Below are 27,816 nucleotides of genomic sequence, written 5' to 3' on the forward strand. Positions count from 1 at the left end.
TCATTAACTGTCTTCACAATCAAAACAGACAATAAAGTAATCTATACAGGGGAGTACCAGAAGATATTTTTGAATGGTGTTCGACCTGGGTTTCTGTAAGAACTAGAATGTCCAGGTCAAGAATAACAATAGTCGAGAAATCTCAAAACAATGCTCAACTGCTGAAGGGCAGGTTGTCGTAACGTATTACAAAATATGCAACATCTGTTTTGAAATGCTATAGTTTTAATAGTGTGTGGAGTCGCAACTGATGAATGGAGAAGTTTGCTCCTGAAACAAATCTTTTAGGTCATATAAGAAGTATAAATTAAGCTATTAATAAGACAGGCCAAATTTACTTGTTGTACACTGTTAATTTTAACGCCTTAACCGCTGCGTTTTTTCCGCCGCGGTGCGGGCGTTCTGAAGAGTGGACGGGGCTGCGTCTGCCGTTGGCTGACAGCAGCACTAGGGAGGTAGTGCTGCCGTCGGCCAAGAGCCGACGGCAGCACGCAAGGGGTTAATATGGGTGCTGTTTCTGTGTTCTGTCCAACTTGCTCCTGACCATTCCCCCTCCCAATCAATTTCCAGCTTAAAAAACATCTTTCCTCTTCTTTCGGGTCGAACTGACCGCATGACATGGATAATATTGGGTCTGATAGCATTGTGCCTGAGCTTCCTCAAAGTATTCTTTTCAATGACTTCCAGTGAAAGTTCAGGAGGAAACGTGTGAGTTTTATGAGCCATTGTTCAAAAAATGTTTCATTTGTGTCGTACAATCTTTGAATGCCGTTGCTGAGGAAGTAGTGAATGATTTTTCTTACCTCAAGAAATGGGTTAGTGTTTCATTGATTTCTTAAGTCCTGATTATTATGTTGTTGTTTCTGATTTGCCAAATGTGATCCTCACCATGATCATGCTATGTTGAATTTGCAGACTCTATTAATAGAATTGTGTGTTTGGCTATAAAACCTTCTGTGCTCTAGTAGTTGGGGGGTTGGCTGGTTATTACTCATGCTGATGCTGGTGATGCTCTAGTTTCTCTCGACTTTCCTGTGCCATTTGCCTTTTGGGGTCTGCCTGATTGCTGTATGCTCTCTCTAAAAGCTCCTTTGGGATACTGTGCTATTTTTCAGGTGCCCTATTATGCTGTCAGTACTCTTTGAGAGTGGTATTTAGAATTTTGTTATTTAAAATATGCCAAGGTGAAATTAGGGTATTGCATTATTTTCTTGTACTCTGCTCTGATTGTTTAAGATGATTTTTTTCTTATACTGCTTTGTACCCCCTTTTGAGCTTTTCTGTAATAAAATGCTTTTGTCTATTTTTGATCTAGAACTCTGTCCTTTATATGCTCTGTATCTTACACTGTTTAACTCTGCTGATGAGGAGTGCAGTCTCTAACTGCTACAGCAAACATGAGTTTGGAGCCCAAAAACCTATTGGTAATTTGGGGGGTGATCAATTATTGGGGTTCAGATGAATATTGGGTCTCGGCTCCCACAAAGTTGTGCAGCACACAACTCAGAGAGGAGCAGATGGGTTTAGAAAGGGAGTGACTTCAGGTTTAATGGATACTTGAATAAGGCTATTATATTCCACCTTCTCAGGTAAATGACAAGTATGAGGTGGCCTGCTGTCAATGGCACCCACCATGGGGATGTTGACTGGGGCATAGGCATGGGCTTGGACTTGAACAGAGTTTGGAACAGAATGCGAGTTTTCATGACTTTTACCAAGTTCCAAAAGTTACCTATCACTGAGAGAAGACCTCACTCTTAGGGGCAATTGTTGTGGTTTATTTTTATTCAAGCTAGTCCAGCAATGATTGCCCTTTATGGTTAGACAATTAAGTTAGTAATCTGGAGTAGTGCAGCACTCAGTTTATCAATGATAAGTGGCATTTGATATTCTAACCCTGACTCTAAAGCTATGGTTGTAGAACATCCACAACTGCTGTAGATTATCTAAAGCACTCAACTCCACTTGTGAGAATAAAAGCCTGCATAGCCTGATTCCATGACTCGGGACCTTTCAATTAAGCTCCACTCTATCAGAGTTGAACAGTTAGACAGTCCAGTTGCATAACATTCTTCTGACACCATTGATATCCTTGACTTTGTGAAATTCTTTCCTGCATTTGTACAATAACAGAGGGACAATCTATCAGTTTGGGCTTTGGTATATGCACGGAATCTACAAACCCAAAAACAGAAATCTGCCCAAAGCTGCCTAAATGGAAACAAAGTATTTACAATCAAATGTGGTCTGATTGGGAAATAGGTTGATAAGGCTGTACTCGTGATGAATCTTATGAATGGAATATCAAAAAGAGGCACTGGGCTTCCAAATAACTATAGTATAAAATTATTCACCTCCTTCCTTAGTAATCATTTCCAATCTGTTCGCCTTGCTAGTTTCAGGGCAGCACAAACAAAACTGACCTGTGGGGTCCCACAGGGCTCCTCCCTCTCACCTCTACTTTTCAACTTGTACATTCTCCGCCTGATTCTAGCCTTGCGTAAGAGAGTAAGAGAAAGGTTGTGATGTTCAACTATGCCGATGACCTCCAGCTGATCTTTAACATCGATCCATCAGCATCATCCATCACAATCTTTCAATCCATAATGAACTTCATTAGTGAATGGATGAATGCTAATCAACTCAAACTAAACCTAGATAAAACAGAGTTGATTCTCACTGGTGGCGTGGCTAACCCATGGAACTCCAGCTTTTGGCCTCTATCTTTAGGGAGCCCCCCAGTCCTGGTCTCGTCAGTAAAAAGCCTGGGAATTACGATCAGCAATGATCTTACCATGAAGGCCCAGGTTAGCTCAATGGTCCCAGCATGCTTTTACCACCTGTGCAGAATCCGAAAAATCAGCAGATTCCTCTCCATCGAAACCTTGACCCAAGTGGTTCTCGCCCTGGTGATCTCGCGTATCGATTACACCAATTCTCTGTACGTTGGTATACCTGCGTACCAAGCACTTGGTTGCAACGAGTCCAGAACCAGGCAGCCAGACTTATTCTTGGACAGCCTAAGCACTCCCAATGGAAACCACTGCTGAAAAGCCTTCATTGGCTTCCCATACCCCAACGCTGTCTGTTCAAGCTGGGCTGTACCATCCACAAAGCCCTGCTAGGACGTGGCCCTGCTTTTATTGCTCTAAACATTCAGCAGTATCTTCCCTTTTGCGACCTGCGTTCCTCCAAAAAGAATTTGCTGGTTTCTCATTCTTTTTAACAGAAGAAATACTGTGGCCTTAGATACACAACCCTGGCCCCCGATTTTGGAACGCCCTCCCTCCCTATTTGCCCATGGCGGATTCCTATACCCAATTTAGGAAATTACTCAAAACTTGGCTTTTCTCCCACGCTTACAATTGACACCCACTCCGTGTCTGGTACGGCTACCGTTCTGCCCACAGCGGCAAGAAACAGTCTGGTGAACGCACGTTCTAGAAATGAATTTTAACATAACATAACATATGTAGGTAATTTGTACTCCACATTTAAGTATCCAGAAGAGATATATATATTTATAATCAAGTACATAGTTTTGTTATTAAGTATAGTCAATCCATAAATACTAATATGTACTCACCATCACAATATTGTTGGAGTCTATATTTTGGAGTAGATGTTTGGGCAGGATGATATTTAAAACTCAATAATGAAGTAGGACACACGGTTGGATACATTGTTCCTACTTATATGGGATATCCATATTGTTATGCGATTTAAAAGCTGCTCTCTATGTTGTCTTGTGAATTATTGATTGTTGTATTAAGTCATTTGCACATTGGTTGTGTGTGTAATATTTTTCGGTTAGTCTGCGTTAAATAAATATTTTTTATATATGTATTATCTTTTTCACATTATTATTTAACCTTTACCTACTGAATTATCTTTGAGTGTGTACCTTTTTTCTAAACGTTTGGTGATGGTAATAGCTAATAAAAAACGATGACTTTAGATTTGTGGGATATGTTACTATTCCAAATAATTACTTGGCGGTTGGAACGTCTGGTGAAACCCCTAACTGAAAACATTGCATCTAAAAAGAAGTTGTTTGTGATGGCCCATTATTTCGTTTGCATGATTTATGGGTATTTCCAACAGGTTTGTGCGCCGCCATTATTTTTAACTAAGCAAGCACGTGGCATGTATTATCTGAATAGAAAATCGAGTGCAGATAATAGTGCACGATGTTATTGTTGATAGCACTCCGTGTCTGGCCTATTGTATTGTGCCTGCCATAATATAAATGTTGCTTGATTTTGAGCATCGGTTCTGAATTCCATTCCACATAGCTGTTGGAAAAGGGCTAATTTGCATTCAAATATTTGAAACCAGGTATGCACAAAATGTTTTCAACAACTATTTCTGAGATGCTATATGTTTTTCCTTCCACAGGTATCACTCATGCTGCTTTTAATGGCAAGAACAGCATAATATCGTACAGAAGCAACGGGAAAATAAGCCGGGACCTCACCAATGTCACCTTTGGGTTTCGGACGCGGGACACAGAAGTGGTTCTACTGCATGCTGAGAAAGAGCCTGAATTCATCACTGTCGGGATTCGGAACTCAAAACTGTTGTTGCAGCTCCAGAGCGGCAACAGCATCTACGTCCTGAGCCTTGCTAGCCCGCAGCGCGTGAACGACGGCAGGTGGCACCGAGCCGCGCTCTCCATGACAGATCCCTTGTCGCAGTCATCAAGATGGCGCATGGAGATAGATGGGCAAAAGGACCTTGTCACCAGCTCTGTCAGCACCGGGAATCTGAACTTTTTAAGAGAGGATACAGACATTTATCTGGGTGACAGAGACTCCGGCGACGCGGCTGAGCTAACCGGCTGCCTCGCGGGCTGCCTCAGCACGGTGGAGCTGAGCGGAATCCATCTTCCTTACATCGAAAATTCTGCCCTCCACCTAAAAAAGCCTCAGGTTGAGCAATTCCTCAAAACGTCCCCGAGCCCTGTCACGACAGGCTGCTTGCAGACTGATTCCTGCGAGTCTGACCCCTGTCTCCATCGTGGGGCCTGCGAAGATCTGTACAGCGGGTACCGGTGCACGTGCGCTCAAGGATGGGCCGGAACGCACTGCGAAACCAACCTTGATGAATGTCTTTCCAATCCTTGTGTCCATGGCAACTGCACGGACAGGATCAACTCCTATGTGTGCAGGTGCGAGCGGGGCTACACAGGTGTCCGTTGTGAACGGAACGTTGACGACTGCCTGGGACACCAGTGCCCCAACGGGGCTACCTGCATAGATGGAATCAACAGCTATTCCTGTGTGTGTCCTGGAAACTTTACAGGGAGGTTCTGCAAGTAAGTCATGTATGCATATGAAACGTGCACGCTGCCAAAAATTACTTTAGGCTGTTTCTGTGCAAAACCAGAAGTGCGTTGGTGTATTTACCCGATTTCATGTAATTTCGATAATGTTGTTTTTCAGAAAAGTGAAAGAATAAAAAGTCGTATATTGCAGAAAAACCCACTCCATGACCACGTTCCAAAATGTAATTGCTCGTCTCAGATGCAGTCTTTTAAACTTTCGTTACATTTACCACCTTCTATCACAAGAGCAATTATTCCTCCTAATACTGGTAACTTTCTATCTCATGTGCAAACACTGACTGACACTACTGACATACAGTGGCGGATGGTGACATTTGAAAGGGGTGGGAAGTAAACATTCAGGATCAGTGCCCGATGCATCCCCTCCCTCCCCGGGCCTATACTGGACAGCCATGGCCTCGATAACATGGAGAGTAAAAACACGGTAAGAAGTACACACACCTAATGAGGGATTTCACCCCTGATTCGAGAAAAAAAGGATATGCAAACCTAGAAGACCTGCTTTAGAAAATCCATCTGAAAATAGTTTCCTCACCCACCTGGGATCCGACCTCAGACTCTTTGCAGTTATGCAGCACATGCACATTCAGTGTCAGGAAATCTGTACACTCTTAAAAATAAAATATTTCAATGTTTAGAGGTGCCTTAGAGCTTGAGGGAAAAGAAGCACTGTCGTTTATATTGGGAGGCAGGGGCATCCAACTTTACCTAATAGGTGAATATTTGTTTTGGCTTCGATATGAAGAGAGATGGAATGTTACAGCTGATAATAATGGCTGTTATTTTAAGAGTAATCACAAAACAGGTAGTGGAGGGTCCAAGGGAATTTTTAAGACCTGCCCAAACTATCATCCCCAAATAATCGTACTGTTCAACACATAAAGCCTGGGGGTCTAATAAGAGAGTCAAACCAATACTCTCAGCTACTAGGACTCTAAGCCCTGATGGTGCTCATTAAGAAACATAAAGAGTCCTGAATCAGAAATACTGCCCAACGCATTTTCTTCCCAGCAAAAGTAGGTAAGACCCAAGGACCAGAGATGGATTCCCATCAATGTCTTGTGAGTGATCTCATAATATTATCATTTGTTCATCCAAAAGGTTGGGATGGGGCATCTCTAGATCAATGAGATACCTAGCAACCCACCTTGTAGGCCAGGGAACAAATCCCACAGTCGCTCGATAGACCATGCGTTGGATCACTCAATGGGATTCAGTGCAGTGAAACAAGTGAACAAGTGTGAAGTTAAAATTAGAATAGATAGCACACAGTGAACAACTTTAATAGCTGGGTGCTTCTTTCATATTAAAAATAGGAACAGTGCAAAGAAATTCAGTTGAAACAAATAGCTGCATGTGGGCCGACATGTTTCTGCCAAAACAGGGGGGAATACCTCCTACGGCTTCATCAGGGCCTCTGTTCTAATGAAATTATTGTCACTGCTAGTGCGTGCTACAAAAATAAACAGCCATCCAAAAAGTGATTAACTAAAACCATAAAGGATATAACTTTTTCTATTCCTCCATGTCAAATGGTGTTATTCTCACCTACAATACAAAATATATAACAGGAAAAAGTAAACACAATGGGCAATATTATCATGAAATGTAGAGATACACCTTATTGTTAAGCACAGCAGAGGTTCCTTACTCACCCTTAATGACAGGGGATAATACCTCACCTCGCCTGGACCAAGCTCAGAGTAAGGGAGGCCACGCTCTATGAAGGTAAGTGGAAAGAGGAGTTGCTTCCTATGAGTAAAAAGTGCAAGATTGCCCTTATGTACAACATCAAAATCCTCATAACTTCTTGTCTTCAGAGCCTAACCTTATATTCAGCCCGCTTATAGGCTCACCCACTCATCAAACGACTAAAAACCCCAAACTCCATAACGAGTAAAATCATTGGGTTGTTCAATTGTACTTCAGTCTATTCTAACAACTACAGACCTACAACACAACACCTCCTTACCTCTCCGTCGATGCCTCAGACTGTGGCTGAGATTAGGGGAGGCAACAAGTGGGAGGGCCAGCGTGATATTTGTACATAAGGTCCTTTCATTACTCAGCCTATCTGCTGGTTTGTTTTAAGTAAGTTCATACTATTACAGGAAAAAGCGCTCCAAGCATAGTAATCTCATGCTCTTTTTTAATGGTAAAAACAGACACGGAATCAGGTTCACTCACTAATTTGTATGTTGGTAACAGTCTCTCCGATGTTTACGATTGCTCTCAAGCGTTTATGGCGTGAGATTCAAAAGAACGCGAGAGAACTACACATTGTCGTGATTTCACTGGGATTTGTAGTTCCTTATCTTTTAAGGAACTAAAAGTGGTGCGTTTTCGAGGCATTCCCTTGGGCTTAAAAGTACAGCCATGGCACTTGACTGTCCTTTATTCATTATATCATAAGTCTAGATGATAAAAATCACTTACGAGCTCAGTGCATAAGTGCACCTCTATTTGGTGCAAAAGATCGCGATAGAACTACAGGAATATGTAGTATCGCTGGGAATTGTAGTTTTGGTTTAGATTGAAAGACCAGTGTTCGAATCTGCCCTCATCAATCACTCTGAATCGTGAAGGCAACAAAAAATCGGTAATTCAACATGAAAAAAGGTCCTTTATAGATTCCTGGTGATATCATGTATAGTCTGTGTTCTTGTTATCCCCAAACTTAGGGAACAGTCTATATTCATAATGAGAAAGGTGGAATTCAACCGATCTCGGTGCAGAAAGCACACAGTGGAAAAACAATCACTCATTTCAGTGTTGTGACCGCTATCTATAACTCACCATGTTATAGGACCTCGCAGTTACGCCTAGGGACAGCATAGTAAATAGAAAGACAAAGTCATATTTTAGTTGTAGGGAAAAATGGAAAGCTTAATTCTTTCATTTTGCACAGTGTGCTGACACATAACTATTAGTGGGTCAAGATTGTCAACTCTTTAGGTTATGACAAGGCTTCACTACGCTCGTGCACTTAAAGTATGAATGGTCTTATAGCACCTAGGTGACAGTAAGTGGAGTGTACCGTCCTTTACACAAGGTGTCCTTTATAGCGTTGTCCACGGAATTTCATCGTTTAAACCGTGCGTGTCTGTGGAGAGTTTAAAGATCCATTTTTGTTCTGCAGTGAACAGGTATTTGGAGACATCCGCAATGTACGAAGGTATAAACGGTTTCTCCAGCACGGTCCACATAAAATCTGTTTCTTTGTGGTTGTGTTCAATGAAATGTTTTGTGAGCTTGGAAATGCTTTTCTTGCACCTAAATGAGCTTTTGTGCTCTAACATCCTGGTTCGTACCTTTCTCGTGGTCATGCCTATATACTTCTCATGACAGCAGCAGGTAAGTAGATAGATCAAATGTGAGCTGTTACAGTTGGAGAAGGGTTTCAAGATCCAGGGGCGATCTGTGCCTATATCAATCTGGCTCACTTTGGTCGTCTGTGGACAGACAGAGCAGTTACTGCACGGGTGATGCCCTGTTACTGCTGTAGAATCCCATAGGGTCCCTAATGGTTTTCCCAGGGTTTCTCTGGGACGAGTGTGTATCAGCCGATCTCTAAGACTACTCGATCGTTTGAAGGCAAACAGGAGTAGAGCAATTTTGTCATTACCACTGTTCAGAACTACTCTCCAATGATGTTTCACAAAACGTTGGAACTGATTTGATTTAGTGTGGAACGTAGTCACAAATGTTAAGCGGTCCAGAGGCGGCTTCTCAGATGGAGCGTCAAGTAATGAATCTCAATGGTTATTCGCCGCCCTCTTCCATGACCGTTTAATCAATTTTTTGGGGTAGTGTCTGGCCTGTAGCTGGCTTGAGAGGCTCTCAGCATGTTTATCAAAAGTCCCTGGAGTGGAGCAGTTGCGACGTACCCGCAAAAATTGCCCATAGGGAACATTTTCCCTGAGGGCTTTGGGATGCTGGCTTTCGTACAGTAACAGTGAATTCCTGAACATAGGTTTCTTAAAGAGCTCACTTTCCAGGCCTGTAGAGGTGACATAGATCGAAAGATCTAGAAAGGACATCCTTTCTTTGCTACTCTCAATAGTAAATCTCAAAAACTCATTGCGAGTGTTCAGCCACTGATGGAAGGAAATAATAGATTCCACACCCCCTCGCCATACTACGAGAATATCGTCTATATAGCGCTTCCACCAATGGATGTGTGGAAAAAAGGGATTGCTAGTGGTCAGAACCTGGTCTTGTTCGAAGATATGAACATATAGGTTTGCCAGGCTGGGGGCAAAAATGCTCCCCATGCTAGTCCCTGAGACTTGCAAGTATATGTTGTTCTCAATTTTAAAGAAATTTTCTTTCATAGCAATCCTAGCTAGGGCCATGATGAAGGGAACTGGTGTGATGGAGTCTAAATCAGCCCCCTCTAGGATGGACGTGATGGTTTCTAAAGTCTCATTCTAAGGGAAAGAGGTATAAAGGGGCTCTACATCTAGTGAGACCAGATGATCTGTCTCAATATTGAAAGTGATCTCAGGGATAGCCCTTAGAACATCCTTGGTGTCCTTCAAATAAGTGGGCATAGTCTTTACCAAGGGTCTTAGAAAAAAGTCCACAAAGGCTGAGAGGGGTTCCAATATGGACCCTTGACCAGATATAATCGGTCTGCCTGGAGGTGGCCTTTGCTCTTTGTGGACTTTCGGCAGTGTATAAAAGTAGGGCTTAGATGGACTTTTGGCCTGTAAAAATTGAGCTTTCCGAGTAGTGATCCACCCTTCACTCAAGGCTTCCTCGACCAATATCTTGATTTCATGAGCGAGTCTGGGAGTGGGGTCAGTGCTTAATGGCATATATGACCTCTTGTCACATAACTGACGTAAACATTCGGCTCTATACGTGGTGGTATCTTGTATCACGATCGCCCCACCCTTATCAGCAGGCTTGATGGTGATAAGGGGGTCTCGTGCCAAGGATTGTAAAGCCTGTTCTTCCAGCCTTGAGAGATTCTTAAAGGAGCCTGTGGTGGTATGCCAGAGTTTCTCTACATCATCTTTTACGGCCCTCTCAAAGGTTGCCACTTGCGGTTGCACTGAATGTGCTGGGGGTAAGAAAGATGATTTAGGCCTCAGCCAAGTATTGTCATTAGCAGGTTCTTTGTCTTCATTTGTTTTTTCTTTGAAGAAATAATGTAAACGTAGTTTACGGAAAAATTGGGCTAGTTCAATCTGGAGTTTGAAAGGGTCACCATTATCTGTAATGACGAACCCAAGACCCTTATTCAGGACCACTTCCTCAATGGTGGACAGGGTTTTAGTACTAAGATTAACCACCAGACTTGGTTCGGTGTATCCACTTACTGACGGGGAGCCCCTCTCGTCTGACTGCGTGTCCCTGTGTGGGGGCCTGTTTGGTCCTCCCAGTGCACTTGGGTTTGTGTATTGTTTCGCCTTTTGCCCCTGGATCGACGTGGGCCAAACCCTAAAAAAGGAGGGCCATTAAAATTTTGATAACCTGGGAAGGAACACATAGGGGGTTGCATCGGATATTGGAATTCACCGGGTGGTCCCCATGGAGTAGGTGGCCACCATGGTTGTGACTGCTGATGTTGTTGTCCTCTGAAATATTGGGAATGGGTAGGCCGTCCATGTCCTCTGCCCCTATTTGAGGGACCTGCTACATCTGAGTGCCTGCCACCTTGTGTATGGCAATGTAGTGGGGTACCATAGGTCCCCCCCAAGTAGAGCTCCACCTCCGGGGGCCCATAACGGGCCCCCAATGCAATTTACGACAGCCTTTCCATGGCGGCAATGCCGCCATGGAAAGGCCATGAAAAATACACATCATAATATGGATGGCGGGGTCTGCTCGGCACCGCCACCATATTGTGCCCCAGATCCGCACCGCAGACAATCGTAACGATTGCCTGCAGGCATAAAAGCGGTGGACGTTCTTTCCGTCCGCTGCAGTACCCCCCGCCATATTAATCTGGCAGGAGGATCGCCACTGCCAGGTCGACGGTGGCGATCTACCCACCATCATAATAGGCCCCTTAGTGTTAACCAAGTAAGTACATTTTAAACAGACAAAAAACAGTTTCTGAATCTTTTAGCGCCAGTCATACCCAGTTGTTTCCAGAAGTGTGAATTGGACACAAAATTTAGAAACTACCCAATGCAAATGGTATTTGCCATCAAGAATTATTGTAATAAATGGTTTTCCTAAGCAGGTGCATAGCTTCCATTGGTGAAACAGGTGCCGTGGTACTGGGGCCCAGAGGCCTGAGGTGCCCACTGAACCCTGGTTATTGTTTTATTTTACATTCCAAACGGTGGCCAGGATTTAGCCCTACTTCAAAGCCTGCCACAGCCATTTGCAGCCATGGGTGCCAATTCACCAGAATGCCTGAGGTAGCAGAAGTGACAAAATGCCCAATTTTACATTTATGACATATAGGGGAGGGACATTATATGACATTTGGCCCGAATCTTCCCAGGAAGTGGTCACATGACCATAACAGTGATTATATCACAATAACTGGCATTACTGAATTCCATAATAACTGAATGATTAATATAACAGCTCAGCACATGCACATTTCCATTGTAGATTTCCTCTATATTACAGTGCTGACAGTGCCAGTTCTACATTAGTGGTTTCTCGTTGTGTTGCATGAAAAAATGTGTTCACAGAACAGCATTAGTAAGAAAAAATATTTATACCACATATTTTCATGATTCTATAGGTCCCCTAATGTATACTGCAACGAGAAATGTATTGATGAATCATAGTGATAGAAAAGAAATTTTAAAAAATGGATAGGTCTACATGTAATTAATCGATGTACACCATATCTACTCGCCCAAAAAGCTCTTCAACACCCCATCAGGGTAAACAAGCGCTATATAAATGCAAACCTTTTCCCCTCTTCTCCACGATTCTTCTCACTCCTAATAACTGACTAACCTATCCACCACTAAAATTACTTTCATATTTCACTATACTAATTCATCACTAATCCTTTAGGGGTTCCGGAGTAGTGAGCTACTCGCTGAAAAAGCACTTAGACGCCTCATATGGGGTAGTAAGCACTATAAAAAATGCAATTACAATACAATATATTGGATATGAACTATTTTCTTAGCTTAAATTATTTCTTATTAATATTCTTTTTAAATTATGATCATTGGCAAATCACTATCAATAGTGTGAAGCACAGAGGTAAAAAATGTTATTTGAACAATTTTTTTTTCATGTATTCACAATAATGAGGTATGGGAACAAGTTGTTAAAATGTTTGGTTTTGGGTTTGTTTGTTTTATTTAATCAGAACAGTATGCATTAAATTCCTGAATGTATTTATTTTACAATGCTGAAAACGTAACGTTCTGGCCTCAGCAGAACAGCAGTAAGTAACCAGTGCTCACCAAAGTAGTGTTATCCTTCTCTTGTAGTGGTGGCCGATGATCTTTGGAAGTGAGTTGGTATGATGCTTGTCCTGATTTGTAGCGAGTGAAGCAAGTGAGTCCCACCATCTCTAGGGTGGGTTTGAGGGGAGTTCTTTCCCTGACATAAGTGTTAAAAAATAGGGCGAAAAATAGTGTTTTTAAAAGCACAAATATCATGTATATTTACTCATATTCCAGATGGTCTAAAACGGGTACTATTAAATATTTAACTACTTCCATGGAGTACCAAGCCAAGGAAACCCGACACTCTCCAAACGTTGACAACCTTTTTTCAAACTGTTCTGTAGGTGATCCCATATGTTAAAAATTACCTCCATTGTGCCAGGTCCAGCATTTTGTCATGGGTGTCCCCAAATGTCAAAGGGTTCCCTAAGTTCAATAAGTACTAACAATATGACAGTGTCAGAATTTTGCTATTGATGCCTTTATATACCATAGGTTACCCTTATCTCAAAACATGCCTCTAGTATGACAAGGCCAGCATTTTGTGATCGTTGGCCGCTCCTCAATGCTAATGTTATTCTCCCTTATGCCAAGAATTACCTTCACTCTTCCCCTAACAACATTTTGCCATGGGTGGCTCCATAGCAAAAATGTACTGTCACCATTCAAGAAGAGTGGTGATCATGAATTTTCAAAGTAAGCAGTGGAAGTGAAAACAATAAGGGAATCAACATTATTTGAAACAAACACAATAAAACGATAATAGGATAAAAGGAAATATAGAACCCACGACTATTGGATGAGGGAATAATAAGGATGGTACTCATGACGCTTATTGACTAGAAATGAGCAATTTAAGCAAAAGCCAAGAGCTCATTGATGTTATATTTACTTTATTCTTTACATCCAAAAATAAAAAAACTTTACTGTTTCTATTGTTATCCTTCAATAATCGTGGGTGATTTCATACGGGTGGCCAACCAACGTGGCCAAAAGCTTTTCTAAACAAAGAAAAAAATATTAATTAATCTTGTAGAGACCATCCACTTCCTGATCCTGTATATGAGGGTATCACACTCTCTGAACCTAAGATTTTTCATCATATCATAAGAGTACTTGTGAGATCAAAAACATATCCTAAGGTGTTACAGTCATTTATACATCAACATTTCAAATACGTCTAGATCCAATTTTCAAACACTTGAATACTTAATGTAAAGTAAACGTATGGTCATAGGATAAATTAAAACTAGAACGTATTGTGACAAGCTAATAGGCTTGTTGGCAACATTCAACACTAAAATAGTGTAAATGCTCGATGAACGTTTCAACAGTTTTGTATAATAAGGAGGATTAAAGCGTGGTTAATGCACTCAATTGTCTCATACCTAACTGTGATTCAAGCATGACTTAAGGTGTAACTAAAGCATGCGTAAATAAGTGGTGATTTACAAAGGAGAAAATGTCTGTCATATATGCATGACTTTCAAAAAGTATGTGTATGCAAAATATTCATAAATCCCTTTTTATTTGTGTAGAGGTGACTGGAGAAATAAGCCGCAAATATGAATCTCATTGATCAAAGTCATGACTATGCAGGTGTTCAGAACCATTATCCAACACATTTCCCACACTGATTTTCAAGCCTCCTCTTATGCTTGTAAGTTTGAGGTGCAAAAGTTGAAGAAACATTTGACAAGTGCAGCAATATACAGATTATCATAGTCTTTGTTTCGGAAGTGGAGCTATTTTAGGGCAAAATTTTATGAAGAAATGAGTAATTGATGAGAATTTTTTTTAATTTCACACGTTTCCTAATCCTGTACTTCAACAGTCATTTGCTCACCATTGGTAGAGTTACAAAAACAGGCAAACGTCTGTGAGATTTGTAATCTGCATTATCACTAACATCAATTGTTCATTTTCCACACAGACCAGTTCCAGATTTCTGAATCTGGTAAAGAAAACATATGACTTGAATGTTTAGGCCTACAGATACATTTAAGGCTTTGTTGTGAACCTGCCCCACCATATTCATAAAATATTTATTTTTCAATATGAAGCTCATTTTCATGTTTGCTTAGTTATTCATAAAGGGTTCATCAGAAATGTAACTGTGAAAAATAAAATGAATAAAAATAGTGTAATTTTTCATAAAGAGCAACGGAATTAACAAGGTGTTACTGTGTTTCTCCTGAAAGCGAATTATAGGTGACATGAAATTAATAAAATGTTTAGGTATCACTGTTTTCTTTGCGAACAAATTCTAACAATGTGTACAACAAATTATATTTTGGGGTCTACTTTACAGGGTTAGACCTTCATATATTTAGAGATACCTGCTTGTAGTAATGTCATTTTCTCTGGCAAAATGTGACTCACACTGACTCTCCTTAAAATTATTCAGAAAAAAAGTCAACCTGAAAGTGAAATACATTATACTATAACAGGAAAGTCCTTAATTACTGTTCATGAGTATAGGTCATAATTTAAGGGTTGGTGCCATTATCGTCGCAAACACCAAGTCTGGTGAAGTTTGATGGTGACTGCATTGAGTCCACACACAATTTAGTGAATATACATTTTTCATTAATAATGTCGTGCACTTACTTACAAAGTAGAAATATTACGACACATTATATATTCAACATGAATATACATTAACTCTAAGGGAAAAGTTAGTGACACATGTATACGCTCTCAAAATCCTAAAATATTTATTTTATATTCAATAAGATGCACTCTCTCTACTAAGATTTCAATGTGAAAAAAACCCACCTATCATGCATTGCACTTTAAGTTTTAATAATAACAACAGAAAATATCTTATCATAATTTGGCTTATTTGAAGTATATAATTGTTGAGTCTTTAGCCTGAATTAAGTGAGAGTACCCCTACCAAGAAAGGTTTAGCAGTTGTTGTTAGGGATAGACAACACTGTGATAGGGAGGCTTTAAAACAAATTAAAGATGATGTAATCTACATGGGGATCCCAAAAGATCTTTCTTTGAAAAATAAAAAATAGAATGTGTTAAAAGAAGCAGTTGATAATGGTAAAACAAAAACAATGTATTTCCTAAAACAATAATCTCCAACATCACCAGTATTACATTTATTGCATAATATCCCATCACAACCTCTTAAGAACACTCCACAGCTTTGACGTCCAGGGAGACACCATCAAATGGATTGTATCCTTCCTCACAGGACACACCCAAAGAATCCACCTACCACTCTTCACCTCAGAACACAAGAGCATCATCTGCCGCATCCTCAAAGGCTCATCCTTCAGCCCCACCCTGTTCAACACCTACATGTCACCCTGTTTATCATTACACTAAACCATACAGACAAAAAACATTTTTTTTAAATTTCAGGATCTTCTTTAAATTGGGATCCGTGCTTTTGATCAAGGCTGTACTAAGCATGTGTACTTGGACCCCTTATAATCCTCATCCGGTTATTTTAATTTCAGTGTCTTACTGCTACTGATACTTTACTGCTGTAAATATAACTATGTAGGCTCAGTGAGATGCATGCAATATTTGTGTCTGAGGTTTTTCAGAGATTGCATTCTCTAAATACCAGATTTAGCAAATTCCTTGTAGGAAAACATTCTAGTACTAAATGAGATGCCATTTTTCCACAATTGAAGTTGACACCATATAACGAAAACATTTGTGGAGATTAATAATCCTTTGTCAAAATTCAAACATCTGGACACATTTCCAATTTTTAATGCAAGGTATGCTAGATCGGTTATATTAATATTACTGTGCATGAATGGTCAACATTATTTCCAAAATATATGACCCCTGATAAGGTTCTGAAAAACATAACATGACATGTTGAAAAACACCCAACGTGATTTCAAAATAAATATTGCTGATATAAAAGTTACCATAGCAATTGATAGTAAATTAGTAAATTAATTTTCTTTACATAATAAACATCATAAAAATTCAAACTTTGATACAGTTTCTTTCTAAAAACATGGAATACACCATTGTGCTATTGACAAAGGTATTTATGACAATAAACCTACATCTACAGCCAATAATATCCAATTTACACCTGCCAGGAATTTACAAAAGGCTACCTAGCGGGTGGAAATGCACATATTGCCACAGAGTTCTCAACCGTGAGTGTGGAGAAATCTGAGGTAGTGAATCCCACTCAAGGGGGTAGGAAGTGGGTGTTACAAAGAAAGGTTGGGTTTGTAGGTTTCTGAACTTGAATGTTTCTAAACATTTGTATACTGAAATCCATCCCCTTCTCACCTTGGACATAGTTGGAAAGCCCCTTTCCCTTTTCCCGATGAGTAGGGGAATGGATGACACCCAGATCTGTTGGGGGTGTAGTAGAAGGAATCCCCCACGAAGAAAAATGGTTTCCCCACAGAGAGGAAGAAAACATTTGAAATTGTATAGGGGGCTGTATTCTACCTGCCCACAGTTCAAATAGAAGCCCTGTGAATGTCATGTGACATTGTTAAACGTACTCCTGGAAAAATGCACCTGCCACCGTTTTTTAAGTGTACTTCTCTAATTGATTGCATACAGGAAGAAAAGTAAAAGTATATTCAAGTGGCTGTATAAATCACCTGCCATACTTTAAACATTATGTTTTTCTGATTAGGACCCTATATGTCTACATTTAATAAATACAATTTGTGGATATTGGTTCAGTCCATTAAGAGGAATAAAAAATGATTATACCTGAACCTTAAAAGCTACAACAAACATAGAAAAATTTGTTACGAAAACTTTAAGTTTACTATCTAGATGTTTTCAAGAAGCAGGAGACAAGATAAACATGTTAACTTATGAACAACCATTATCTTTGAAAAATTCAAAGAAAGAGGATAACATTATATTTTGATCAGTGTACCATAAAATAGTAAATGTGGTATTATTGTGATAGTAGAAAGCAATTAGAAGTTTGGGCATTGTTTTCTCAGTACCATAGAAAGCCACATACCCTTCTTTAAATTGTTCAAATTCCATTAGCATAAAGGAAAAAAAAGATTCTCCAGCCACATACAGGCAAAACAATTACACTAAATCACTAAACTTCATGTCACAGAACATACTTGATATATTTTGTCAAGTGTCTATGTGTAACAAATATGAAGTGAATGACACATGGTAAAAATGTCAAATTTAATACCAACTTTCAGATTCCCTTTACAAGATACATCGTTGAATTTTGAAACAACACCAGCAGAGGAGATTCAAGATACTGAAAGCAACAAAAAAAAAACATTGCCCAGACTCAGAGACTGCTCCCAAGAACAATTGCAGAAAGAAAATGCTGTGTTAACCGTTCTCCTAAACTCAGCTTGGGGAATTTAAGGAACGTATGGATTTGAGACATTTTCTGTAAAAGTTATGATAGGTTTTTTATAGATGCATACACGTGCCCTGAGACCCTAAGAAGTGCACCTAAAAAGTATGCACCTGAAAATACAACTTATTTTGATGCAAAGCTATCATTTAAATGAAGTTGTCCGTTTTATCATTACCAACATTCTGGAATTTATAACTATAACAACATTGTGAAACTTTGCCAGGCTTGGAGAAGGCATCAACATACCAATATGCATGGAATCTTTGAATTCATAAATGTCTCTGATACATAGAAGATCAGTTGAATAAATATAATAAATGCAATTGCCATGTAGTTCTAAAGAGAGTGGACACTACAGTGGGTAGTATAGTTGCAGTGTATTCTTACAAACTCACAAACTACCTAGGAACTATTGTGTTAATTTAGCCTAAAACCCTAAGAAAACTCCCGTCTACAACAAAAAAATAAATTAAAAAAAATCATACATTTGAGAAGAAGCAGAGACTGTCCTCAGTCCTTTTCCAGACAAACAGGAACCCTCCAAAAGAAATCTTGTCTTCTCAGAGTCCTAATGCAATCTGAGTTGTGAGTTATAGGCCACCGGTATTATGAATGTGAGAATTTCAAGGTCAATCTTTCCTCCTCCTCCCCTGGTGGGTCCTCTTGCCCCCTTGGGAATGTTTTGTAAAAAGGACCAGCACATAGGGGCAAAGTTTTGAGGAGAGGTAAAAAGAGACACGCTACTTGAGGTTGGTTATAGGAAAATCCAGATTGAATTAAAATATGGCACAGTGTGTCTGACCATAATTAAAGGCTGACCAAGTATCTGTCTATTTCTGAGAGAACACAAGTCAATGAAGGAGCCAAAACAAAGGTGAGATGAAGGCACATACACATTCTGCTGAAGAACTGAACTAGGATGGAACGCTACTGCAGCCTAGACCTAGTCACGTTACAAACAATTACTTCAGTCACTGGGTCTGACCTCAACCTCATTGCCTGCCAAAACAAGACAGCAAAACTTACCCCAATGAAAATCACCTTGCTATTGACCTTAGAACAATCTACATTTGAAGCAACTTGAAAACCTGCTTACCTCAAACACAGATCTTGTCGCAATCAGTTCTGCAGATACACTGTATTAAATGGTTCCAGAAAGCCTCAAATCTCCTAATTCCACTGGAAACATCTAAGCAGAACAGAAGAAAACATACCCCTTTGGTGAATGCAGAATTAAAATAGACCAACAAATAAATTGCTTCAATGCAACTAGCTCAAAACAAACAACCCTTAAGACAAGATTAGCCTATACAAAGACAACAAAATATACAATTCTTCAATCAAAAAGGCAAAAAATATACTAACCAAACCAAGTCCAAAATGCAAAGTGTGCTAATAAAGAAATCTATAAAATATTCACAGAATTCCATAACCCAAAATGTACATAATCTATACACTCAATTTCTCAATAACAAACTGGCAAATTATTACACAACTAAAGCAAACATGATGAATTCTTATTTAAGCAACACAAAATCAACTGCCCCAACCCTATGAAACGCTCCAGGGAAAAGCATGTGAAGCTTCTACGTTCCTTCAAAGAACTATCATCAACTGAATTTCTGGATCTTGTCAAAGCAAGCAAGACGGCAGGCTGTCCCTCAGACTGTTGTCCGCCTCAAATCTTAAAAAGCATTCTACTGTATACTTCTGTGCCCATCCTAGTCAGAACACTCCTTTCCTTTCCTCCACAACTCCTTAACTACAGGAGTTTACCTAGACTTTAAAAAGGCATACATATTCATGCTATTTTTAAAAACTCTCCTTGAAAATCAAGACCCTGACATACACAGATCTGCAGTAAACAGACCATTCAGGGGCAAACTTATAGAAAAAGCAGCTTTTGCCCAGGTGTCATAATTCATTTTTAGAGAATTCCATACTGACTTCCAAACTGGTATTCTGTCGATGCTGAAGTACTGAATCGGCCATTATTTCTATCTGGGATGACAAAAAAGATACAGTAGACCAGAACAGGGTTGCTGCCCTTCTTCTCTTGGACATGTCTGCATCTTTAGAAACAGTGGATCATGACACTCTAATCCAAAGACTTGAGGAAGCTGGAATAGAGGGCACAGCGCTTGCTTGGATCACATTGTACCTATACAATAGAACAAATATTATACATACTCCTCATTTATTTTCTAAACCATACATCATTAGAGCAGGAGTCCCTAAAGGATCATTCATCTCACCCATGCTTTTCAACATTTATATAAAATTGTTACCAGATCTGATCAACTGATTTGTCTTCACCTGCAATAACTATGCAGTTAACACACAGATACTTCAAACAACATTGGAACATAAAAAATCTTCAATTTCTCTGGGCCATTTACCAGTTCATGAAATGGAGACACCTCAACTTGAACTCCTCCAAAACAGAAACACTCACCTGTATTGACTGGAAAACCTATGACCCCCGTCTGTGCCCGGCCTGATCATTGAGGACCACCACCCAAAAAATCTAAGGAGGTAAGAAACCCTGGAATTGCAATGGACGCCAAGCTGTTAATGAATACACAAGTAGACATGGTAGCCAAATCAACCTTTCTCACAATGAAAACACTGTAACGCATCTTCCAACCACTAGGATTCCCTCAGATCATTCAGGCCATCATGTTGCTTGTACTATCTAAACTGCTTAATGCTAATCATCTGTATCACAGTTCACCTCTGTCAACTATGGGAAGATTACAGAGAATTTAGAAAGCTGTTGCTCTGCTCCTAATACATGTAAAGTCAAAAGCAAACATCTGCCCTGGCTTGAGGGCCCTACACTGGTTACTAGTTGCCAGAAGATCCAACTTCAAGCTGCTTTCTATCACACACAAAGCAATAGATGGCAAAGGACCACTCTGCATCAAGAAGAAAACAACACATACATATAACAAAGGAACCTATGCTCGAGAATGGCTCCCTGAATGTTCCTACATACAAGAAACAAACATGGATGGAACATCTTTCTCTGTTCAAGCTGCTAAACTATGGAATTAACTGCCCACACACATGAGATCCACTGACAACCATCTCAGCTTCCGAGGATTACTCTAGAGCGGCACCGTCCTCACATGCCAACTACATTTACAAGCCAACGATGTACCACTACAATATATTCAGACATGACCAACTATGTTTCTCACGGTATAGACATAAAGTTGTTGTTATTTATGTTTCATTGTACATTGAACTATACTTCCAGTTACAAGCGGATACATACAAAAAGGAGAGAAAATGTATATTCAAGTTCGCTGCTGCTGTGCACATATGGTTATTTATATCGAAGTTTTACTCCAGCTAAAACAACCTTACAAAGTGTCATGTGTATATGTTAATTTCCTTTCTTATAATAAAAAAAAATACAATTCCTCATTTCCACCTTTGTCCCATCCCTTTCTGACTACTATGAACCCCCAAACATACTTCTCAAAGTTCCCTTCCTTTTTCACCCAGGACATCCAACTAACAGGTGACCACTAGTTGCAAAAACAATTTACCATATCCTTTTTCAAATCCATTCCCTTCATTCTATACCTACTCTAAACTCAACCTCACCAAGAGCACAAACCAAATACAACTGATGCACAAACAAATCAAATATTTTTTACTAATCTACTAACTATTAACCTGTAATCTTGGGCTCTGGAGTAGCGTGCCTTCTTCCGCAAAATGCTTCAATGCCTCAGATGGGGTACTAAGCGCTACATAAATACAATTTAAAAGTTTCTCCGACTGCTACAGGGACATGTATGAAATCCTGTCATAGATGCCTTGCAGATTGTGTGATACACCACAAGAGAGCTTTAAGTGGAGTCAATGTCTGTTAATATACACGAAGTACTGTGCTCAACAACTGCTCATATATTCCTATACTGTGCTTTTAAATTCAGATTACACGGAATCACAGAGGTTCCACCAATCAGTGACCATATTGCCAGTGATGTTCTTAATCCATTTCACCCACCTTTGTCGCTGTGTGCACTGTTTGAATAAGCAAAATAATTATGACTCGATGTACACTATGGGCCAGATGCATGAAGAAACCGTTCTGCGATTTTCTAACTGCGAATTCTTGCGATTCGCAATTAGAAATTCGCAAAACAGCATGCATGAAACTGTGTTGAACACTTTTTATGATTCCTAGGGAATCGTAAAGGACCTACCTTATGAATATTAATGAGGTAGATCGCAATTTGCGACCCCCTAGGAATCACAAAAATCACAGGGATGGTGGCCGGTTGGGGTCAGAAAACCACCATGCCTGTGATTGTTTTTAAATAAAGCAAATTTTTTTTTGAAGTGCAGCCCGTTTTCCTTAAAGGAAAACAGGATTAATTTCTAAAACAAAAATGAAAAGTTTCCTTTCATTTTTTAAGAGTAGGTAGTGGTTCTGTGGTACCACTGTCTTCTCTTAAAAAACGCTGTAACAAACATTCACAAAGGAATTGTTAAAGTAGGTGGTAAATGCGAATATTTTGCGACCGCATTTCGGTCACAAAACATTCCTACATACCGATGAGATTCGGTATTAGGAAAGGACGCCCTATACACAGCCCTTCCTAAAGCGAATGTAAACCCCATTTTGCGATTCGGTAACAGGTCACGAAATCGCAAAATAGGGTTTCCTGCACCTGAAAAGCATTTTTTTTGTTCGCAAACGGGCTGATCGGCCCATTTGCGAACACAAAAATGTTTGATGCATGTGTCCGAAAGTGACCTATTTGTCTTCTGCTCTTTTCATACTGAGTGAAAATCTAAACGTGTGAGTGTGTATGCACAAAAAGTATTCAGTCTCAATTCACCCTCTACTGTCATCCATGTGCCCTCGTCCCTGTTGAGCCCACAAGACCCTTTTGATAATACTCCCTCACACTCATAACCCACTGCATTGGTGTGTTTGTGAAAATGCTGTCTGTGTTTATTGCACTAATGCATTGTTCCTGTCGTGGTTCATTCCTGATCGCCCTTCACAGTGTGTACTCCTTGCCTGAAGCCTCTCCTCTCAGTGTGGTAAGAATGTATGTATCACTGTCCAGCTGTTCTTTTTAAGTGTATTCGCCAGCGTGTGACTTTTTCTTGTTTTGCTTTTTATCCTGGCAGATTTAACACTTTTGCTTCTAATTGTAGTGCACTAGGTATTTCCTTAGCTTCGGCAGTCAGTCAGCAAATAACACAACATTCAGAGTGCTGAAGAACTAGGCTGAGCTGCTAGGTCAGAGGGGTGGATAGAGTCACATACTAACACGGTCTCATGATTCTTTTAACATTAACACAGATCATTCCAAGGGTATCCTCACAAGGGCCGCCAGCCGGCAAAGTCACACGCAATTTAAAGTTACACAAATCTATATAATATTTCATGCGTCATAGGAAATAAAGTTCTGTTTTTGCTTGAAGTGTTATGAACTTACGACATACTGCATTTGGAAATTTGATAACATTTATTTTTACCTAGTTCCATGCATGGCATCTGTGTGTTTAAGTAGCAGTTTAAATAACCCTTGTAAATCTTCACACAGATGTCACCTAGGATAAAGTATAGAATAGAAGCACCTAATAGAGAGAAGGCTGTATGCACTCTAAACAACAGTGGTTGCCATGAAAGTGCTCTGCAGTGTTCAAACTAGGGGCCAAAGTACGAGCTTTGCAGTCCATGGACCGCTAGTCTCCTTGGTGCGCGGCGGTGGCGGTCCCCCGACTGCCCTATTATGATATGGGCTGGCGGACGGCCACAGCCTGCCACAGCCACCAGGGAACCACTGTTCCCTGGCGGTGGTCCCAAGGTTGCAATATACATTGCGGGACAACAGCAGTCCCGCCAAACATATTAGGAGTTTCCGTTCCGCTGGTGGTGTCATGGAAGTTCCTCATCCATGAAAACCGTGGCAAAGAGGAAACAAACATGTGCCCCCCCTTTGTGCATGCCAGTTCCTGCAAAGCATAGACTTTTCATTCCATGTTGCACAGGAACTGTTTTTGGCATTCCCATTGCAGGCGCATTTTCAGGACACCGTCAAGGGAACATCAAAAAGTAAAAGCTCGCCAGACAGAAGTGATCTCCTAATCTGGCAGGCGGTCTGACCACAGCACCATCAAAGTCGTAATCATGCCCTAAAATGAAAGTGCACATAATTAAAATTTATATTATGTGAATACACATACGACTCTCAGGGTTTCCTCACTGCCCTGGACGACACCCGCCCAGCTTCTCACCCCTCCAATGACATCGACGGACTAGAACAAGACATCAGTTCCTGGTTAGAATCGGCCAGTGACCTGTTTGCTCCCCTAGTCAAATTCCCCCGCACCAGGCATCGGAACTCCCATAGGTGGTTCTCTGACGACCTCAAGGCTCAGAAATTAAAAACGCGCCAGTTAGAACGTACCTGGAGACGCGACTATTCTGACTCAGCCAGACAGTCCTATCTGGCCGTGCGTAAAGATTATTAAGCAGCCATCAGTTTAGCTAAAATGGAACACTTTTCCAACAGGATCTCTTCAGCAGTCGACAAATCTAAGGAGGTTTTCAGAGTCTTGAACGAGCTAACTACAGATGACAGAACCCTCCCAGCTCAGACCCCCACCCAGGAGGCTTGCGACACCCTCAACTCTTTTTTCTTGGAAAAGATTACAAAAATTAAAAAGTCTATCCCCCCCTTCCCCAGTCACCTTCACCGGATATCTCCTCTAATAACTCCTCGATTTTACTACCTTCCCTGCTCTAGATCTTACCTCCCTAGCAGAACTTGCCACCCGCGTGAAATCTGGCTCCCCGAACGACTGTTGTCCACCGTCTGTCCTGCGGAGTATATGCCTCAACCTGCCAGATTGTATCTTACATTTACTTAACAGATCTCTTAGCAGTGGCATCTTTCCCACTTCTTTCAAGGAGGCTATCCTAGTGCCCCTTCTCAAAAAAACCCGGCGCCGACCCTGCGGAGCCGTGGAATTATCGCCCCATCTCCCTCCTTCCATACTTCTCTAAACTAATAGAGGCCCATGTCACCCGGTGCCTGTCAAACTTTATTGAAGCTTCCTGTCATCTTGAGCCTAATCTGGCCAGCTTCAGACCCGCCCACTCTACAGAGGCCGTCATCCTGGAAGTCCTTGACACACTCAGGAGCAACGCGGACGCGGGGCTTCCCCAAGCCCTCGTCCTCCTGGACTTGTCGGCTGCGTTCGACACGGTGGATCATAACATCCTTCTCCACCGTGTCGAGCAGGCAGGCATCCAGGGCACTGCTCTTGAGTGGGTCAGGTCCTTCCTCACTGGAAGAACACAAGCGGTCCGCCTGGGTCCCCACACTGCCAAAAAAAACCCCACGTCTTGCGGAGTCCCCTAGGGCTCCTCCCTTTCCCCGCTTCTATTTAATCTATACCTCCGGCCACTGATTCAATCTCTTCTGTAATGGGACATCATCGTCTATAATTACGCCGACGACTTACAAATCATCCTCTCACTCAATTCACCACATGCCATTAATACGTCCCACGCAGCCATGATTCATATCCAACTCTGGATGAACCAGAACCAATTGAAGTTGAACTCCGGTAAAACTGAGCTCCTTCTCCCTGGACTAAGTCACGCCCACTGGGGCCCGCAGTTCTGGCCTCCGGAGCTTGGCTCTCCCCCTGTCCCAGCAAAAACAGTAAAGAGTTTGGGTGTAATCATTGACGCCGAACTCTCCCTCAAAGCCCAAGTCGGAGCGGTAGTCTCATCCTGCATGCACCAACTTCGGAGGATCCGCAAAGTCCGCCACCTTCTTCCCCCCGCGGCACTTACCCAAACTGTCATCTCACTTGTGCTCTCCCGTCTGGACTTCTCTAACTACATTTACCACGGTCTTCCACAATTCCTGTTACATCGCCTCCAAGTTGTCCAGAACCAAGCGGCCCGCTTGATTCATGGAACCCCCAGATGGCAATCAGCCAAGCCTTTGCTCCACAGCCTTCATTGGCTCCCAATAGACCAAAGGGCTGCCTTGAAGGTAGCATGCCTCACTTTCAAAGCCCTTCACTGCTCTGGCCCGCGTTCCTCAAATCTCTCATCCGTCCTCACTGTCCAATGCGTAACCTCCGATCAGCCCACCGTGATCTGTTAGTCACTTCTAAAAACAAAACTAAGAAATTCGGCGGTGGCCGTTTCTCTTACCTAGCTCCTGTGCTTTGGAATCTCCTTCCTCTTTCAATTAAATCCTCCTCTTCCCTTCTGAACTTCAGAAAATTGTTAAAAACTCACCTTTTCCCTTCCCTTAGCTAGAACTTCGCCACTGATGCTCCCTCCTCACCCTTTCTGTCTATCAGCGCCCGGAAGCTTCGGCGTCAGTGCACTTTACAAATTGCACCTAAGATAAGAAGATAAGATAAGAATGAACCTAATGCAGGCGCACTTTCAGTATCATGTTTTCTACTCAAGGCAGATTTTAGAAATGTTTAACGCAAGACAGTGAAAGATTTATGACTGATACCTATAACTAATGCGTAAAGCCACAAAATGAGCAAAACCAGTACCCTCTCAGAGAATGCATATGAGCTTGTTCAGGAAAGGTGAAAACGCTTTTCCCTTGATCTAAAATACACAAATCTTAACATTCCTGTAAGGACCTTTTATCGTATTTATCTAAATTGTATTAGTGACTAATGATCACTTCTTCCAAGAATTTGTTTAACTAAGTCATAAAAAACATTTTCTATGAAACAATGACCTCACCTAAATAAAGGACATTCTATGTGGTAGCTTCCCTTCTCTACTATTATTTTCTTAAACGCTGCCTGAGATTCCCAATTCGGTTTTTGATCCATATAATTCAGGCCTAAACGTCTCTCTAGTAACCACTACTGTGTATATTAACACAAAGCAAAACTAAACTTGTAAAACGTATTTTCCTGTTAATGCTGAAGAATTGTACAGAAGCCTGTCGTCATTTCATAAGTAGTAACACATTTTCAAGGAGTTTATTCCAAAAAATTCAAAATGTCCCTTCAATTATACAATGGATTATGATAGAAACTGATAAATGGCATACACCCACAGTGGAACCTAATACATTCTGCTTTACATTGCTTAATCCACAATCAACCACAAAACCATCTGTTCAAATAATTGCCTTCTCTTCAGAGTATTTAAAACCACGCCATTTTTGTTAGCATAGAACACACTATACTCGATTCTCTCACCAGCTAACTTTGTGAAACCCGAACATCTTGCAACACATGTGCTACTGTACTAAAGGCAACAGGGGAGAATGTTATTTTGTTTAAAAACCTGTCACTTCATAGCAGTGGCCTAGCTAGACCTACTGCCACCCTGGTCGGCCTCTAAGTTTTCCAGCCGGTAAGAGTTGGGGTGGCGGGGGGTGGGGGGGTGTTTGGCGGCAGAGGGACGACTTGTTCTTGGGGAGCGGGGGATGGGGCTAGTCAACAGACATGACTTGCTCACCTCTGCCGCCCCCAAAAAGAGTGCCACCCAGGATGGACCGCACTCCCCCCCCCCCCCCCCCCCACACCCCTTAGCTAGGCCACTGCTTCATGGATGAAAACTAGTGTTCACTCTCTGCCCATACAGAGCTTTGCTGTGTAATTTGAATCTTGCTATACAAACATGCACACAAACACCTAATACAGATAATTCATTGTAAATCCACATATCATTGGGGTAACAGAGCTTGGATGTATGCTTT

The 27,816-nt window shown here is 41.1% G+C and overlaps 1 protein-coding gene across 1 annotated transcript in view; it reads left to right on the forward strand.

Moving 5' to 3' along the window:
• CRB1 (crumbs cell polarity complex component 1) overlaps positions 1 to 27,816 on the forward strand; it is a 713,161-nt gene that overhangs the window by 633,172 nt on the left and 52,173 nt on the right. Inside the window, exon 9 of the mRNA XM_086954812.1 lies at positions 4,399 to 5,317. Within this exon, the coding sequence (XP_086810938.1) occupies positions 4,399 to 5,317 (919 nt within the window). The remainder of the gene's footprint in view (positions 1 to 4,398; positions 5,318 to 27,816) is intronic.

This window comes from Lissotriton vulgaris, chromosome 1_1 (assembly GCF_964263255.1).
Source record: "Lissotriton vulgaris chromosome 1_1, aLisVul1.2, whole genome shotgun sequence".
Lineage (NCBI taxonomy): Eukaryota > Metazoa > Chordata > Amphibia > Caudata > Salamandridae > Lissotriton > Lissotriton vulgaris.